General features: G+C 49.5%; 4 protein-coding genes across 4 annotated transcripts; all 4 read left to right on the plus strand.

Annotated features, from left to right (window-relative positions):
• Window positions 1-2227: 2227 nt before the first annotated feature.
• On the plus strand, window positions 2228-4185 carry PV10_06206 (uncharacterized protein; the record flags this gene model as incomplete). The annotated part of the gene is made up of 1 exon (XM_016370973.1): window positions 2228-4185. The coding sequence occupies exon 1, from the start codon at window positions 2290-2292 to the stop codon at window positions 4183-4185; it is 1896 nt and encodes a 631-aa protein (XP_016223266.1). The 5' UTR covers window positions 2228-2289.
• Window positions 4186-4320: 135 nt separating this feature from the next.
• PV10_06207 (uncharacterized protein) lies at window positions 4321-4665 on the plus strand (the record flags this gene model as incomplete). Its single annotated transcript, XM_016370974.1, has 1 exon — window positions 4321-4665. One exon carries the CDS (start codon window positions 4321-4323, stop codon window positions 4663-4665), a length of 345 nt encoding a protein of 114 aa, XP_016223267.1.
• Window positions 4666-5601: 936 nt separating this feature from the next.
• Window positions 5602-7239, plus strand: PV10_06208 (uncharacterized protein; the record flags this gene model as incomplete). Its single annotated transcript, XM_016370975.1, has 1 exon — window positions 5602-7239. One exon carries the CDS (start codon window positions 5602-5604, stop codon window positions 7237-7239), a length of 1638 nt encoding a protein of 545 aa, XP_016223268.1.
• Window positions 7240-16400: 9161 nt separating this feature from the next.
• PV10_06209 (uncharacterized protein) lies at window positions 16401-18620 on the plus strand. Its single transcript, XM_016370976.1, has 2 exons — window positions 16401-18492; window positions 18543-18620. The coding sequence occupies exons 1-2, from the start codon at window positions 16498-16500 to the stop codon at window positions 18570-18572; spliced, it is 2025 nt and encodes a 674-aa protein (XP_016223269.1). The 5' UTR covers window positions 16401-16497; the 3' UTR covers window positions 18573-18620.
• Window positions 18621-19312: the final 692 nt, after the last annotated feature.

Raw genomic sequence — 19312 nt, forward strand, 5'->3', positions numbered from 1 at the left:
CCACCCCGTCTTTGCCACGCCGGCTTGGGGTATGTCAACTCAACTTACTATACACCTTGTAGTCTGTCAGCTCATCTGGGATGTTTCAATGATAGACACTTTTAGCTAATATCTGCAATCCGTCCGGAGAGTCCACAGATTGGCATCTGTAATCTGTAGCCGAAGTGATCTATTCTGTTATCAGCGCGTAGTGGTGAGCACGAGACTGGGCTCATTCGTGAGCCACTACCCTGACAGGGGCGGTAGCAAGTTAACACAACTTCAAAACTGAATTCGTACATAGTGATAGGAAGTCGGCAGAGAATGGCTCGAGGACAGGGTACAATCATAGTTTAGCAGGAATTGCTCCTAAACCTCCACTTCTAATGAAAGTCGTCTACCGAGAGGCCTATTGATGCACTAGTTTCTAAGGATCTACGAATGATCTATCGAGGAGCCAGATGCAACCCCAAGCAGATTCACGCTCCTGTTACAGCCAGCGTCGGTGAGCTTGTCAATATAATGGCATCGTTCCTTCCGTTGTTGCGAATGCGCGCTCTATGATATCGATTGCTTCATCGAGCAATTCCCGGGTAATGGTAATCGGAGGGGAGAATCTGAAAGAGCACCCAAAGGCTGGACTGTTACTGAAGTACGTCCACAGCCCAAGCTCGTACATTTTGTCCGCAAGCCCTTTAGCAACCGCTCGAGCAGGGGCCTTCGTGTCTCGGTCGGCCACTAATTCGATGGCTTGCATGAGGCCACGGCCGCGGACATCACCAATACAACCGTAACGAGACTGCAAGGTTTGCAGAGCCTCGGCAAGATGAAGGCCCATGAGACGGGCGTTTTCGACTAAGTTATCTCGCACAACGATCTCGAGAACTTTGTCCCCAACCGCAGCTGGTAGAGGGTCGTTCATGTGCGTAGTAATGAAGAAGAAGCCCTGCTCACTAGCCACTCGGTCAATCTCTGGCGTCGTAACGACTGCAGAGATGGCAATACCATTGCCTAGAGTCTTGCTTAGGGTAAGGATGTCCGGAACCACGTCCTCATGGTTGAAGGCGAAGAAGTCGCCTGTCCGGCCGACACCTGTTTGCGCTTCGTCGATTATAAGTAGCATTCCTCGTCGTTCGCAGTGCTTCTTAAGTGCAGCCAAGTAGCCTGGAGGCAAGACGTGCATACCCCCGGCAGACTGAATACATTCCACGATACATGCGGCCAGAGATCCACATGATGCCTGATCAATCATCTTCCAACCATAGTCGAGCTCTGTTTCCCAGTCGTAGCTACCATCTGCCTTGCGAAAAATCGACCGATAGGCATTAGGCGCAGGTAATTGATGGGACCCAGGCATCAGCGGACCGTGCCCCTGGCGACCATATAGATACTGCGCAGACTGCGCTAGAGCAGTCATTCCGTGGTATGAGGCGCCCAGCCCAACTATCTCGAACTTTCCAGTATAGAACTTAGCCATCTTGATCGCTGCTTCATTCGATTCTCCGCCGGTGGAGAGAAAGAGGGTTTTGGATAGGGGATGAGGCAAAACGGACGCAAGCCTCTTCGCGAGATTAACGACTGGCGGGGAAATCATGAGGCTGAACGTATGATCTAGATTCTGGGCCGACTCGTGTATCGTAGACACGATCTCAGGGTGACCATGGCCAATCAAGCATGACATTTGCCCAGAGGTCCAATCCTGTAGTTTGTGGTTGTTGGAATCGTAGAAGTGGAGATCACGGGCTCTCGTGATTATATGATCTGAGTATTGGAAACCAACGTGGGCTAGAAACTCCTTTGAATCTCGCTTCAAGGCCTCTGTATCGCTGCTCTCATGATGGCTCTCAACTGAGCCATTGAGCTTCTTCGTTGACACGAGGCTAGATACACCGCTGTTGTCTGCATGTGGCGCCATCCTGGATTCTCTGCAGTCTGTGCTTGCAGTGTTCGAGTAGTGATTTCTAAAGATAATGTAAGTTAGAGAGGCATAGATATGAAAGAAATACGGGCTGTTCGTCAAACCCTGAATGGAGCAACGAGGGATATGGAAGAATAGTGGAGAATCACTGACGGCGAAACTTTCGTCTCATTGGTATGTGAGAGCTGCGAAATAACTCTTTGATTGGACGCTCCGTTAGTATAACCTATAATTTAGTTAGGGAAATAGCCCCCTCGGCCTTATCTCATCCCCAACATGTCCCATCTGTTCTGGACCCGTCATAATCTCCAGATTTCATGATTTAAAAACCCTCCCATGAGGAGACATCACGACAAATGCTCAATTTCCAATCATAGATCAACTTCGCCGAGATGAGGACTGGGCGGCCATATGGATCGCATCGATACCCTGCATGCGCACTATGCCATCAACGTCGGTCACGCTGTGTCATCGACATTCCAGGCCAATCCTGCTCTCACTGTCGCAGACGTGGCATAGTATGTTCGTTAGCAGGCATGAAGAATCATTCTGGGGTGAAAGTCGGCTTCACCCACCGCTCACTCCTAGCCGACGATCATTCTCTGGACTACCAAGCTCGAGTTGTCGGCCCCGTTGTTGCACGCGACACCCAGGTTCTTGACCAGCATTATCCGCATCAGCGTATCCCAGAAGATTACAACAAGCCGCAGGAAATGCCTATTTTGTCGGTTCCGAGTGAACGGGAATCTCGAGAAGCCGTCTATGTGATGCGCCTTCCCCCCCGAGTTCCAAGTCCAATAGGTTTCACACAGTACTCGAACGACCTGTCCGAAAAGCTACTGGCCCAAGTGGAACCTTTCTTGGATAAGTTATTGGCCAATTACTTTGACAAACTGGCACCGTGCTACCCTCTCACCGATGAAGACTATATTTTGATGCGAATCAAGAATCACAACACTCCACCGAAGATATTTCTACTCCTCCTTGTCTCCCACGCACTATTTTACTGGGACACCTGTCCGGCACTCCGCACATATACTCGGCCAGATCAAGATGTTGCCTGGCAGATCTCCGCCATGTCCAATGCCATGAACGTACACGGAGGAGATCTTGCCACTATTGGAGCCATCTGTCTTGGTGTAGCTGGGCGACCGTATCAAAGTGTAATCCACAACGCAGGCAACGTGGCACGTGCGGTGGCAGTGGGACACATGATCGGGCTCAACCATGACTGCATGGGATGGAAGACCGCTAGCGACATAGAGAAAAGCATGCGCTGGAAGATCTGGTGGGCCGTCCTTATCCAGGATCGATGGTTCAATTTCGCCCAAGGCGTGCCTAACTATATCACCAAAAGCCAATGTGATGTCCCTCTACCAACCATGAGACTACTAATCACCCAAGCTCGAAGCGGATCCTTGGACCACATCCGCGCCTCTGAAGTCTATATTCAATTATGTCGGCTGACAGAAATACTCGGTGACATATTGCCACTGATCTACCAGGTTCGCGCTGGCGCTGATGAAGAGATGATCGCCAGCCAGATAGCTCGGTCAGAAATAGAGCTTGACCAGTGGGTTGAAATCCAACCAAGTTGGCTACAGATTGACGACCTCTGCGATCGGTCTTCCATCCCAGGCGTGCGAAATCTACAACTCTCCTATCTCTCAGTGAGAATGCTACTTCAACGCGTTGCATGGCATGAGACTACTCGATATCAGCGCGAGTCAGAGCCAGTATCATCATTGCTATCTCGGTGCCAAATGGCAGCGGACGATATCGTCCGGTTCGTCATGTCGTTAGACAAGAATGACCTGATGGGGTTCTGGCTCCCATACAACGCCCAACATTTCACCTCAGCTGTGACACTGCTACTCCGGTGCGCACTTCAGACAAGTGACAGTCACACGCAGGTCCATTGCATGACCAGCGCGCGGACATTAGTTGATTGCCTACAAAAATACCACGACGAGGACAAATGGGACCTCGCCGAGCTCTGCCTGGTGCAAACTCGGACGGTTCTGAAACGAATTGAGGATGCGCGCCCCCTAAAGCCGGCCAAAAGTAGCACCGCTCCTCCGATAATGGAATCCGTCGTCCACGATCAAAACAGCTACGAGCGAAACTATATGGACAATCCTCTACAAGAGGAGATTATATCAGGAGATGTTTTCGACGCCCTACAGGAGGGTGCGACTAGCCTTCAAGATCTCTTCCCAGAGCTATTCCCAGACTGGATCAACGATAACTCTGCTGCTGGGGAGAACTTCTTCACATTCAACGACTAGAAGATCTGGGTTTCACCAACGAAGGATTGCAATATGGCCACTATTATAAGACAGCAGGAGCTGCCTTAAACTAAATAATGGGGAAAGGAAAGGTTCGTTCCACTACTCCTCGACCCCTCCAGGGTTTACTGTTCTATGGATCCAGATTCGCAGGCAAGACCACATCCATGCCTGAGCCCCCGAACCTACTCTACTGGCAACTACGCGCCAACAAGAATCAACGAGCCTCAAGCCCTTGTTCCAAGGATTACAGCCTCGACGGAGACTTATATCACGTGGCTTATATCTCGATCATGTTATCAACCCTCGGATAACCGTGACCACCATGAGTCGTCAGCTCATACCCCGCATCCAAGTCTGGATCCTAGATCAACAGGCCTCCGGCTGGCCGGCACAAATATCGATAATGATGGTTTGGAAGAAGCGACCAGTCTAGGTACGGGTGTAATCTTCAAGCCGAGGAGTTCTCACTTACTATAAAGCTCCACGAAGCCACTGCGTTTGGATCGCGTATTGTGGTCATCTCCAGTGCTGCACCGGCGGCTTCTGACGGCGGCTCATAGGTCTGGAATCTGGATACATTTCCGTGGTCAGTATCTTCAATTCCTCTGGACCTGATGAGGAACTGTAGGGATAAGAAGTCAATGGACTGGGCCGCCATAAAGGATCATTTTCCTTCTGCACTTGAGTTTACATTCAAGCATACCATCAAGCACAATGTTGAATAGTACAAATTGGACCAACTTAATGAGATGTTTGATCTCATAGGAAGCAGCAATTCAAACTCGAGAATTGTGTTAGTATTCTGATGAAGGCCACCAGATCTTCCGCCCTCTCAATTGTGCGTCCTAATGTCTCTATCCAGATAGTAGACTACATAGGATTGATTTATCCGTTAATCCTCGGTTAAACTACTGTTTCGAACGTAGGCCACGCAAAGGCATCCAAAAGATCTGCTCATGTTCGCTGAAGATTATATTTAAGTTTCGCTTCTCCACAGATGATTTCACCACGATATGGGGTAACAGTATCTCCAAGAGTAAGTTCGTATAATGGGATCCTAGTTCTAATGCTTCGTCTGTTCAATTGGCCGGTGTTGATGTAGCGAGGAGATGGCCCGAGGTCCACACTGGCTGCCCCAGGCGGGGTTGGACTCACCACCCCTAACATCTATGGCTCTCGGAAAATGTTGTCCGTGATCAGTGTGGACTGACCACCCTGTCCAAGATTCAGGGTTCTACTATAAACAACCTAGGATGCATTCGTGACTCAGAGTTCCATGGCAGACTCTCCAAACAACGTTTTGCCTCAGTATTGGTTTACACCACCTTGATTTAGGAGTTATCAGTGTGCTCCGCTAGTTCCCAAGTACTGGCTGCTTAAGGTCGACGTAGAATTGTTTACACCGCGTATCTGATGGGCTCTCTCGGCTCAACTCGCAGTCAACGTGAAGTGGTGGTGATCGGAGCAGGTTTTTCTGGAATTTACGAGTTGCATAGGTTGAAGGATGCTGGGTTCGATGTTCATCTCTATGAAGCGGGCTCATCTACAGGTGGGATCTGGCATTGGAATTGTTACCCAGGGGCAAGAGTCGATACTCCAGTTCCGACCTACCAATTGACTGAGGATGAGACGTGGATCGACTGGAACTGGTCACAAAGGTTTCCTGACTACTCAGAGTTGCGCCTCTATTTCCAGCATTTAGTGAAAATTTGGGGGTTGCATGATCTTATGACGTTTAACACCCGCGTTCAAAAGATGACCTGGGATGATCGTGTGCATATGTGGAATCTGGAAATGACAAACTCAAGCGGCCAGAATGAGGATATCGCTGCTCGACATGTTGTCTTATGTACTGGCTTCGGCTCCAAGCCCTATATCCCTGCGATTCCTGGCATTGAGACTTTCAAGGGAGAACTCTATCATACAGGACTCTGGCCCCAGACCGGGGTTGAGATGAAAGGAAAACGAGTTGCTATCATCGGTACAGGAGCCAGTGGTGTACAGCTGATACAGGAAACCGCAAAAGTCGCCAAACATCTTACGGTTTTTCAACGAACCCCAAATACAGCCCTGCCTATGGAGAATCCACAATACGATAAGAATGCCAATGACATATGGAAAAGCACGTTTGCCGAGACCAGGCAATTAATGCTGAAAACATTTGCAGGGTTTGACTACGGGTTCTCACCGGAATCAGCGCTTAAGGTTTCGCCCGAAGCCAGGAAAATCTTCTACAACAAACTGCTTCGAACGGGAGGGTTACACTTTTGGCTTGGCACGTATCAAGATGTCCTCTATGATGAAGAGGCTAACGCCGAAGCTTACGAATACTGGCGGCAGAGCGTTATACCTCGAATTCATGATCCTCGAAACCAGGAAATACTTGCACCAACAGTTGCGCCTCATCCCTTTGGAACTAAGAGGATAAGTCTGGAGAAGCACTACTTCGAAGTCTTCAACCAAGAGAACGTTGATCTCGTGAGCTTATTGGATAACCCTATTCTTGAAATCACAGAGAGAGGCATCAAGACAGCCGATGGAGCTGTTCACGAAGTCGATATTCTCGTTACGGCAACTGGATTTGATAGTATCACGGGAGGAATTACGAACATCGATATCCACGGAGTAGATCCAGACATCTCGATTAAGGAGAAATGGAGCAAAGGCACCTATACATTCCTTGGAATGACAACAGCAGGGTTTCCCAATCTATTTTGGATGTATGGACCTCAGGCGCCAACTGCCTTTGCTACAGGTCCATCCTCTGCCGAGTGTCAAGGGACTTGGATAACGACCTGCCTCACACGCCTTCGAGAACAAGGCCTCACTAAAATAGATGCAACGCGACAAGCTGAACAGGCTTGGAGAGACCATACCCTTGAAATGGGCGAGAAGGGTCTATTCACACGAGCCCGGAGCTGGTACTATGGAGACAATATTCCCGGTAAGCCACGAGAGGCTTTGAATTACATGGCTGGCCTTCCAATGTATAGAAAGAAGCTCTGGGAGTCCGCAGACAATGGGTATGAGGGCTTTGAATTGACTGCATGACGGAGAAGCACACATGCGCCCTCGCGTGAATACAACATGACGAGGGATTCTGAATCAGATGTATATTGTTTGTGTTCGGAATGTAACATTCAGTCCACAATTGAACTCACAGGCAAGACCTTTCTCATTCAACGGAATATATAACGGCAGCCCTACGTAGAAAAGGAGCCAAGGATATTTCTGGAGCGCAATCGACGACACAAGGTGATTGCAATTAGTAGATCGCCTCCTTCCAAACTATGCGGCTTTTTTGGAAGCTGATGCATGTAGATACCGAACCATGTCCTCGATTTCGGAGGAGCTATGCTTCATCGACACTGTATTCTCGCCTTTTTGGTCCGTGTCGGCAGTGATGTAAGCGTTGTCAGAAACAATATCTGGGGATTCATGATGCATATATTTCTGAGCAGCCGCTTTCCGACGGGCGTACTCGTTCTTCTTCTTGGTCAACAACTCTTCTGAGCCAAGCCTTTCGAATCCCAGACGGACGAGATATCGCGTTCCGAGGTAGATATGCTCGGCAACAAATATTGTGATTGGCAAGGTCCACCAAGTTCGTATATCGGAGAGGCGTGCCTCTCCATGAAACAAATGCATGACGGCAGAGCTGACAATGCTGCCCAACCAAGCCAGGAAATTTAGAGAGTCATTCCACGCTCCGATTCCATCTGTGCGCACCGGATGAGGTCGCTGATGGTCGATGCTGATCTTGAGCAGGTCGGATCGAAGTTCAATCCAATTGTTAATCAAGAACCCAAGAGGCACCAGTGGCCAGATGGGACAGAACAGGGCCAAGTATCCAAATTGGGTGACCATCTGCTGGATGTCTTCCTGAACGTTGTATGGCTCGCGGAGACCTTCGTCTCGCGCTTGTGCCAGGAGTTTGGACGCGTTTGAATTTCCCGGAGTTACACCTCGTGTGTTGCTCCGGCCCATCCATCTGTTGTACCATTTTCTGGCTCGCAGTTTGACCAAAGGCAAAATGAGCTCTTCGGCAAACGAAGAAATCTGCTCGGTGACTACCAGAGCCACCACCTCACTCTTTAGTCTCGAATTCTCAACCCGAAATTCAGAGTTCAGAAGATCGCTTGATCTGTCCCCAAGAATATTGCGCATATGGCTCTGTAGTCCAGAGATGATACCCTCTCCGAAGGGCACGTAGACAAACGCCGTCAAGAAGATTGGGAGAAATTTCGTGATTGAGTTGAGGACAAATACCTTCTGTGTAAGCGATTCTTCATGCCGGTCTGCTGTTCTATGATTCTCCCATGTAGTGAGTTTATTGGCGATCTTCTCAAGGAAGGAACTGATTGAAGGGAGACTCAAGGCTAGCATGACGGTGGGCAAGTGATCCTGCAGTTTGGTTAATGGAGGAAATTTCGAAACGAAATTCAGGCAACATACTATCCAGTCTTTGTACTCGCCGGCATATACGTGCGAGATCAAGAGCTCGATTCCGAATATCGCAGTAGTGATTGCTCCAAGAACGAGCAATGCAACCAACGCAAATGGCAAAGACACCAGTTGGCGAGCAATTCGCTTCCTCTTAGGAAAGTATATGATGGTCTCACCAGTAGCAGGATCTTGTAGTTCCTTTTCATACTTGTACTCTCGACGATCGACCTATTGGAAGTCAGCATAGTCTTCCGTTGGCGGGAAGGGAGGAACGCTGTCAGTGACTGAGCAAACGTACCTTGAGGTTTCCAACACCCCGTACGTGCCAGCGAAGGCTAAGATTGATTTCTTGCATCCTCCAATATTCCAGAAACACAATGCACCAGGCAATCGTGATTATGGCATAGAAATATGAGCAGCCGCTCCCAAAGGTCCAAGCAAAGATGCCAGTTGCTGTCGGGAATACCAGGGCGACCATATAGGTCTGTAGGAAGCAGAAATAAAAGCCAACCTAAACGACGATTAGCACTTCCACCCAAATGGGGCACGCTTCGTTCGAACCTTCTCTCCGTAAACAGACCGGATACGGTCTAGGTCATCCATATTCAGGATGAGTTTTCGGCTGAACTCGTACAGCATCTGGTTGTTCATTTTCTTATTGTGCAATGGGAAGACAGAAGTCACATTCTCACAATGATCATTGCCCGGCATGAGCTCAGCCCCTCCCAACTGCTTGGACCAGGTGACAAGGTGATACATCGATCGGAGGTTTTCACTCTCGGTTTCTGCTTTGGCAACTGTGTCGTACGAGCCTTCTGGTCGTTCGTCGATGATTCCATACAGCCAGTCCTTGACCCTGCACCACTATTAATGTCGTTATCTGAGATGACTGCCTGTAATTGCTCACCGTGATCGGTGGACCGCATTGCCAAGTAAGGTCTTGGGGGCTCTCAAAATGAGCAGAAGAGAACAAAACTCGCCCAACTTGACCTCTGTCTCTAGTCCTGCTGCAGCACAATCACGAAGGATCGTCTCTACCTCCTGTATGGCTTTTTCTTGGGCTGCATTCGCCAGCATCAGCATAACCGGCTCGAGTGTTGGACCATGGATATTCTTACGGGTGTCCTTGATGGCATATCTTGCGACATAGATATCGTCATTGGTTCCAGATAACTCTTCGAGTCCGATAAGAGGTTTGGAACTCTCCGCACCAACCAGCTTCTCTGCCATACTTTGACCACCGATCCACCCGTCTCGTGGACCGGCTTTGTCGGTTTTGTCAGCCAGTGCGGTGGATGGCTTCGGAATCTGTTGCGTCCTCGAATCTTTCGGCGCAAGTCTGTCGTCACAGAGCTACAGAACGCCCGATGAGTAGCAAGCATGAAGTTAAGTCACAGAGTTGAGAGATTTTGTGCTGTTGATATATGATGTCAAATCTGACGCGTCCGATCCATATATTCTGCTTGGCAGATGAATCATACTGATAGGTTTAGCCAGAATGATTACGGAGTACTTTGTCGATGCCATGAGAAAAGCTTAGCATTTAACGATTGAGTGCATACTAATAATAAGTGCCCAATCCCACTTAATAATGTCAAGTTCTAGTGCAGTATTACAATCTAATCAAATCCTTTAGAGCCGCGAGGCTGCCCAGGCTGGTCTACAAATGCCCAGAGCCAAGATATCGCATATAGTCGGCATCCTGACTGGGTGGTATTGTGGGCCTGCTGAAGTCCTCCGCTCTTGTCAAAAGTACAGGATCGTCCTCATGCGTATCTGGGTGGACTTCAAGGCAGTATTGTGGGTCAGGCCTCTGGGCCTTGGCCGAGTTGATTAAAGCAGTCAAATCAATGTCGCCTGCTTCACTTCCACTTGACGATGAGCGGGTCGCAACACGATCTAACTTCATCTCCTCGGCGGTAGGCGGCCCATTGTCATCGGTCGTGGGAAGTATAGGCTGTGGTGGAATAGCTTCTCGTCTGAACCCAGATATCGCTCTCTGAAGAAATCCTGGCTTTGGTGGGGACTCAGCCTTGCGTTGTTTCTTCGTCCTCTTTCTTCTCATCCGAATGTGAAAGAGTTTTCTTATTGGCGTCACCAGCCACAAGAAATATTTGTTTGGAATTAAGCGCACGAGAGCCCCATATGGCAGGGTTATGAGTCCGAGAATAATGGATGTGGCCCATTGCGGCCCAGTTGGGCGTGCAGTCTGGAACGCATTTCCGCCAAACATAACAATCAATGTTTGGCCAGCGATAGTGACGATCTGCACAAAGAAAAACCAAGGGTTCCTGAGGATGCCCTCGAAAACATTTAGACCAGAATCTGCACGCCGGCAGTTGGTTTGATTGAAGACTTGCATGTAAATGTAGGTGTTGAAAGCTGTTGTCTGAAGTCGTCGTTTTTGGATTTCGGTGTCGAAGGCAAAGAAAGCGTAACCGCCGTAGTGAAGGACAAAAATGACAATTATTTGATAGATAGACTGTGCAAGGATCATTTTCCACATTGCAACAGTAATGATGGCGGTGCCTCGGGGTTCTGGTTTTCGGTTCAGGACGCCACGAGTGGGATAATCCGTTGCTAACGAAAGAGCAGCGAACGTGTCCATGATAATGTTGACCCAGAGGAGTTGCACAACGGAGAAAACTGCATCATCACTTCCTCCCACTAGAGCAGTTACCGCCGTAAGGAAACCAGCTCCGAAATTGATCGTCAGTTGAAACTATAAAACTGTCAATGTATCGAAAATGCCGCGGACTTGGGGAGACGAACTTGGAGGAATTTCTTGACTGCATCGTTAATTGTACGGCCCCACTGCACGGCTTTCACAATCGAGGTGAAATTGTCGTCCATCAAGATGATCGATGATGCTTCTTTCGCAACATCAGTGCCAGCAATACCCATGGCAAAGCCGACATTGGCAGCTTTGAGAGCCAGTGCATCATTGGTTCCGTCGCCAGTGACAGCGACTATTTCGTATTGAGCTCGTAACCGGAGCACTAGAATACGTTTATCTTCAGGAGAGGATCGTGCCAGAACCTGGAGCCGTGGCACAACAAGGTCCAATTGGGCGGGGCTCAGCTTTCGAAATGTTGGCCCGTCCATTGCAATGCCGCCTGAGGTATATATTCCGCATTCCTTCGAAATCGCCTTGGCTGTTTCGAAATTATCGCCAGTGACCATCCGAACGAACACTCCAGCTGATTGACACTGTTGGACCGAAGTGACAACGTCCGGACGAAGGGGATCTTGCAGGCCAACTAGGCTGACGAGTATCAGGTTGTGAAGAAGATCATGAATTCGTGGTTGACCGTCATTGTTTGCATTAGGCTTAGCTGGAGGCCAAACCTCAAAGTCACGGTATGCCAAAGCGAGGGGACGAAGACTCCGTTGTGCAAGACTGTTGACATATTCCCCAAGGTGATCTTGAATGTCGGTACTGATTTCGGTGGTGGTCTCAACTTCGTCAAGCTTATCAACGATGCTGACGCACCGGAGGATGATAACTTCTGCAGCACCTTTGACGTACATCCTGAAGTTCCCATTGGGCAACTCTATCACCGCTGCCATAGATTTGTGTCTGGCATCAAATGGAAACAGGTGAACAACTGGGACCTTTTCCCTCAATTCCGCGAGGTCGTTCAAGCCAAGATGATTGTATACGAAACGAATAAGTGCAATCTCTGTGCTTGATCCCACAAATTCTCCTCCCTTTGAATCTTCTTTTTCGGTGGCTGTCGTGTTCAGACAGATTGCATCACGAAGCAGGTCTTTGATGGTATCTGGTAGGGTTGAGATGGTCTCCATTGGTTTGACACTGGTCTCTGGCAACCCGGATTCCTTGGATTTATCCGAGTCTTCGAGAATCGTTTGTCCAAAATTGCTCGAAAGTCCGAGGCGACATGAGACAACTGTCATCTTGTTCTGGGTCAAAGTTCCAGTCTTGTCCGAGCAGATTGTGGTCGCATTTCCCATGATCTCACAAGATCTTAAAAGCCGAACCAAGTTTTTGTCCTTGAGCATTCTGGTTGTTGCGAAGGCGAGTGCAAGTGTGACGGCTAAAGCCAGACCTTCTGGCACACCAATGACCACCATTGTAACCGACAGCATGAAGATTCCCAGAAAATCCTCGCCCTTGGCTCGAGGGCCGCCCTCGATAGTAGGCAGTCGGACGAGAAAACGGACGAAGAGAATAAAGAAGAAGACAAGACCGAACAGGCAACCTCCGAACAAAATGTACTTCGAAAGTGACCCTAGCTTTTGTTGTAGAGGCGTCTCTTGTGGTTCATCTCGCAGCGACATCAAGATCCTGCCATAGCTTGAATTGATGCCAACCGATGTGACCAGTAAAGTGCCAACTCCATTAGAGATCTTGCTCCCACTGACGATGAAAGGGTCCGAGTGCTTGGGACGGATTGCGATTTCAGATGGATGGGGGTCGTTCCAGGGAGTTTTGTGTATCAGATCGGATTCACCAGTGACAGAGGATTCATCACATTCGATATCAAACCCTTCAGCAAGAATTCCATCAACGGGGACAATATCTCCAGTCGCCAGATGAACCAGGTCACCAACAAGAATATCAAAAGTCGAAATATGCCTCAGTTTTCCAGAGCGAACCACATTGACAAAGCGCTCACTCTTCTTTTGATTGAGCTTCTCAAATTTATGGTTCTTTTGCCAGTCGTTAGTGGCTGTTGCCATGAGAATGATGAGAATGGCGATAACAATGGTGACACCTTCGACCCATTCCACATTCGAACCTGGCTCTGAGGGATTAACAGATTGGTAGATACCAAGAGCAAGCGAGACAACAGCTGAAAAAGCCAAGAGGAACATCAACTTGTCGTTGAAGGCATCCCAGACGAGGCGAAGAAATGATTTGGGCTTGCGAGGCGGTAGCCGATTGTCCCCATAAGCTTCACGGCGGTCAGTGAAGGTGGTTTGTGTATGAGAGTGATCTGGTAATTGAAGATCTGGTAATTGGATGATAGATTTCCGTGGTTTGGAAACATGGCTTTCGCGATTTGGCAGGGGTTCCAAGATATCCTCATCAACGCTGAGGCCATGCTTGAGGTCAGTCCGAAGGGCATTAGCTAAGCCAGACAAGCCACCAAGTGCGTGGACCTTTTCAGGCTTTCTTTCCTCGATCAACTTGTGCAGTAAATTGGGCGACAGGCTGAATTTTGCATTGTAGCTCTCTGCACTTGAGGGTAATCGCAGAGCCTCAATATCACGGGTTATTTCCTCCCCCTTCGACCCTGGAGCGTCACTTTCTGAGCCGGCCATAGATGGTGGCTTCCAAGGGTCCCCAAATTTGGTGCTGGGAGATTCATCGTCGCGCGTCATCTCCAAGGATGCTTCATGTCGACGACTACTGGGAGAAATTATCATCTGATGAGAGCGTCAGCAAGATAACATGGGACATTTGTCACTTTTGCAACTTCTATGAATTGTTGACGTGGACTCACAGCTTGGCGGTCGCCTCGAAGGCCCACGCTATCTATCCACTGCGGCCAAACCCTGCCGATCAAGGTCACCAGCAATTAGAGCCTGCCACGCCTTTCCCTAGGCATGGCTTCTTCGCCTACCAGTGTTTCACGTCTTGTGCTAGATGGCCCCGTGGCCCCTTACCAAAGGGACAAGCTTTCCGATCTATGCTCAGTCAGTCCTGTTCGTTGGTTTCCAGAGTCTCTGGAACAGGCGATTGAACAATCCACAAGGTAACACTTTGGACGCCTTTTTGCGCAGCAGTTGCCAAGTCACAGAAGACTACAGTAGTATATGTGCTGTGCCACCATCATTGTCCATAGAACGCATGATGCCTCTTAAAACGCTGCACCAAGGCTACTTTCGCCATCAGGAGTTGGCTGTACGCAGGGCTGGCGCTTGTCAGGCATCCCTTGATTGGAACGGGCCAATCACGCAGAAGTGAGAGTAAAATATGATGCATATGCGTAGATTACCAGTCACCAAAAACGAAGCACCTTGACAAAAGCTACGCATAATGTCAAATACAGAGGCAAACGTGACACGATCCGCATGATACTGTTTGCCTGTGAAAAGGACACATGACACTCCATGCTGACTAGCAACCTCACTTGACCCATAAGGGCCCCGTACGTAGCACAGAATTCGAAATTCTGCTCTGCCTCAAAGGATTTCCAAGTTCTTCGGTAGGGTTGCTTGGCAATCTTGGCACTGGAATGCGCCCCCGCCAAGCAGCGACACAATTGGCTACGACAGAACCTCGCCCATGCTTGGCGCGTTTAGGTTGCTCGACGCCAAGAAGGCTCCTCAGGAGGAAAGGAAACTGTCGGGGCGGCCTCCACCACTTTCAACTACGGATGTACATACTTCCTCCCTCCCCAAAATCTGGGATTCGCACCTCTAGGGTTGTACCCCATGGAAACGGTTGCATATAAACCAATCTCACAGAATGGTGGACCCTCGGCAACAGGCGAGTTCTCGAAATGTTCGGGAGCATCTAGAGCTCCCTCAACAGCTTCGCCGCCGAGCACATTCACTCAAGCACCTAGCATTGTGGCATGGCATCTCCGCCCTCTGCACATGTGGCTGGAGCCGAATGGTCTCCAAACGTCTAGCAACATGCACGTGGGTGGAACCAATGACTTCATCCCGACCCGAGCAACGTCATCCACGATTCCCCAGAAAGGTCACGTTCACACCTGATCTTGGATGTTATCGGCCTCCCAGACTTCGTACGTCGGCCACGCACCGAGATCCATTCCCTGACTAACATAACCCATCAACTCGTGTTGGCATGACTCGTTTCCGAAAAAAGAGAGATCAGAGAAATGTTATAACAGTCCCAGATAACACCCGCCTCGATTACTGACCCTCACTCGATCTTGCTCTTGAGGCAAACCGAAGGTACCATCCTCTAGCGGCTCTGAGAGCCCTTCCCTGAATGCTGATGGCCTGTCCCAATCCGGGGGAAACGAGAGGGGAATGCCTGCCACCTCCCTCTTCTTCCGGATATCCGAGTTTGGATCCGACAGGTACGAATGCTTTGTCAACCATTGACACGGTTCGACGCGATTTTTAACCTTGAGGAGCTCTTGGTCTGGGCAGATAGCGAGGGCTGAGGCATTACCCTACTACTGCAAGAGTGTACGAGTATACCAGAGGTAAGGATAACGTAATGTCGGTGTTGGACTTGTTGTTTATCAGGACTCGTCTTGCCAAGTTGAGCCTTGATAAGACCAGTGCGGGGTCTCTTTGATAACCATATCGATAATGCATTCTCAGCTGCCTTATACAGACAAGTCAACATCACCTTGGTATCAACAGATAGCACTAGCATCCGGATTCCGGAGAAAACGTGCTTTGCCCCAGTGGTCCATGTACGACATCACCTCAACATCGATTTACCAGTCTCTCTCCAGCTTTCGATAAATGAAGATATACTTTCAGACTAACCCGCACCGAGGCGGACTTGGGCGCTTTCTTGTGAATACTGTTCATCCACAACCCTCCTCCGTCTACGTCCTGGCCAGTATATCAATGACTCCTCATTGCTATGGCTTCCGTGGATCCTCTGAGAAACTAAGCTAGACTAGTTTCTGCTAGGATTCGACTGGATATGACTGGACACGGCAACCAGTGGTTCTCAAAGGTAGGCCTTCACCGTCGACAGTGTATTGCGACTCTTATCATGAGACCCATTCATATAGTATCCAAGACACTTGCCCAGACTATTAACCTTGGCTGGACTCCATGGATCCATACCCTAGTGTCGGTTTAGTCGTTGTTCTACCTCTATAAAAGACTGGCAAGAGCGCTTGGTCATGAGAAAATAACTGTATTCCAAGCAGAGCCACCCAAGGCAGATCATTCGCCATGCTACGACACGGAGCTTTTGCCCTCTCCCTTGTCGGGCTTGCTCTCTCCAGCCCAATTCTCAAGCGAGACGAATTGAAATCTTGGACAAGCATCACGGGCGGGGATATTGTCTTCAAGCTTGGTAATGTCTCCTACCTTGGGTTGACATCTACCCCGGCTGCGAAGACGAAAGGCGACATCCTTGGTGATCCCATTCCATTCACTGTTGTGAAAACCACGGAATGCGAAATTACCTCAGAAGTGATTGAAGGCACCATTGCCAAATATCTTTCAGGGGATGATGTCTATTCAGAAGCCTTTCTAGAAGGAATATATATCAGCTCAACATGCGAAGGGGGAGCCACGCTTGATGCCTCTGCATATGGTTTTGTCAAGTCAACTGGCTGTTCCAAATTCTTGGTTGACACCGCCATCAAAGTGACCGATGCTTCAGCGTCAGCGGTCGACGGACTCTCTACCCTAGAGCCCGGTCCATATGTTGCCAAGATCGGAGACGGATCTGCGAGCTTCTCTCTTGCTTATCGTCTCTATCAGGACCGCTATCGCACCTTTGTATTCGGAGCATATCCCAATCTTGATGTCGAAGGTTCTTTCAAAGCCCTTCCAGATATTTTGACCGATTATCAGGATCCGCTTATTCCTGTCCCTTCCAGGATCTACAGCTGGTCCGACCCTCGACCTTTCGCTGGTCTCCGCATCGGGGTCAAGGACTTGTACGATGTCCAAGGTCTGCAAACCGCCGGAGGCAGTCGAGCTTGGGCTGAGTATTACCCAATCTCCCCGGTCACCGCGCCCGCTATCCAAAGAATCATTGATCTTGGTGGTCAAGTCGTTGGAAAGCAAAAGACTGCACAGTTTGCATCTGGTGCAGATCCTTGGGGTTGGTTCGATGTGCAGTACCCATTCAACCCCAGAGGTGATGGATGGCTGACATGCTCGGCGTCCTCGTCTGGGGGTGGATGCTCCATTGCTGCATATGACTGGCTTGACAACACCATTGGTTCCGACACTGGATCGTCGATGCGTCGTCCTGCGTCAGTTTCAGGGACGTACGGCAACCGTCCAAGTCAAGGAATGATGTCACTAGAGAAGGTCCAGCCCTTGGGTGCAGCCCAGGACACGGCTGGAGTTTTCTCCAGAGATCCATATCAGTTTGCTTATTTTGCAAAGAATTGGTACATCCCTGAGCTGCATCAAGATGCTTCCATCAATGGACTTGCACCCATGTCTGCCCCGGATAACTACTCTCTTCCCAAGACCGTTTATTACGATCCCGGATACCTTCCGGTCCGAAATGAGGCAGCCGATGCACTCGTGCAGCAGTTCTACGAAAGCCTCCAGACCGTGATTGGCATGACCAAGGTCGACGTCAATTTGTCTGAAATCGTGATCAACCATCCCGAGCCAGCTGTGTACAATACCACCTTCCGAGGGGCTGCCTCTTCCCTGCTGAACACTCGTTCTCAGTGGCTGGCAGTCGCGGAGCCGTTGCTGACTTATTACGCCGAGACATATGAAGGCCGCTTCCCTCCCATTGATCCGGCCAGACGCCCAGGCTGGATTGCGCGGACCCCTGAGAGATTCACCGACGAGGATTATGCGAATGCCTTGGAAATCAAGAGATCCTTTTCCGACTGGATGAATGAGGACTTTTTGGGATACAGTGATGAGACATGCTCGGACGCCATCTGGATTTACGATGTCGGAACTGGAGGGTTGCCCTCGTATCGAGAAGAGCCACTCTTGGTGGACAACCCGAATGCCACCAGGCTGAACTACTCGCCCCCAAACACTGTGACCAACGGCGTTAGTTACTGCTCATTTGCCGGTTGTGTAGACATCACAATCCCGATTGGCCAAGTCCCCTACTTTAGCAACGTCACACGGACCGAGGAACAAGTGCCAGTGGCGGTCAATCTTGTGGCACGACGAGGCTGCGACTTTGTCATTTTTGATCTCATCACCGCCCTTGCTGACGCTGGCGTATTAAAGGTAAGCCCGATTCAGTTCTGCCTGATTATATTCTCTAACAAAATCTACAGACCGTAAAGACCGGCCGCGAAGCGTTCTAGCTGGAGGTTGTCCCGTAGTAGAGGCATGAAAATTAGCAACGCGCAACGATCACATGATTATGAGATTGATAATGATAGGCGGCAGTGGTAGACATCATATAATAATCCTCAGCGGATAAGGGCCAGAACGTAGACGAAGTGATTACTGATCTCTCGTTCGACTCTTGATTAGTCTCATATGCCTTTGCAGTTGGCCCCAAAGACATGCAAGAGAACATCGGTGACTCGTTCAGAATATCCCAAGCCTTTCAGGCTGAGGCGGAAATGCTTAGAAGACCTCGGTCATTCTCGGTCACTCGCGGTCATCACTTGAGCAGTACGCATGAGTAGAGTGTCCATTCTAGTGCAGTTCAGAAGAACTGCCTGGGAACCGTTCGTCATTGCTCGGGTAAGCTCACAAAGCTCGCAATCCTTCAATGGGGGCTGGGTCAGCAAGCGAAACCGACACCGCCCGATTGCCGGCAGTTGGGCACCCATATTAGGATATGATTATTATCGATACAATCCCACGAACCAGTGGTAAGCGCGGCAGTGGGCATGCTCATTATTGCCGAAGTAACGCTTTCGTCTTGGAGGGGGCCTAAAAAATGCACCATTGCTCCGCGTCGTGCTGACTACCAAGCCACTTGGGACTTAGCCTCTCCTATTGTTAGGTGACATTCTTCTGAATCAGGAAAGTCGGGCTGATCATTCTCCACGTGGGATAGAACCTTGCCCGCAGCAAGACCGTCTTCCTTCGT

This window comes from Exophiala mesophila (genome assembly GCF_000836275.1).
Source record: "Exophiala mesophila strain CBS 40295 unplaced genomic scaffold supercont1.4, whole genome shotgun sequence".
Lineage (NCBI taxonomy): Eukaryota > Fungi > Ascomycota > Eurotiomycetes > Chaetothyriales > Herpotrichiellaceae > Exophiala > Exophiala mesophila.

What these genes read in the sequence shown, in the direction of transcription:
- PV10_06209 (XM_016370976.1), top strand. Translation starts at nt 16,498, where the DNA reads ATGCTACGACACGGAGCTTTTGCCCTCTCCCTTGTCGGGCTTGCTCTC. An exon ending in CTGACGCTGGCGTATTAAAG is followed by an intron (nt 18,493 to 18,542) that starts GTAAGCCCGATT and finishes CAAAATCTACAG; the next exon opens with ACCGTAAAGACCGGCCGCGA.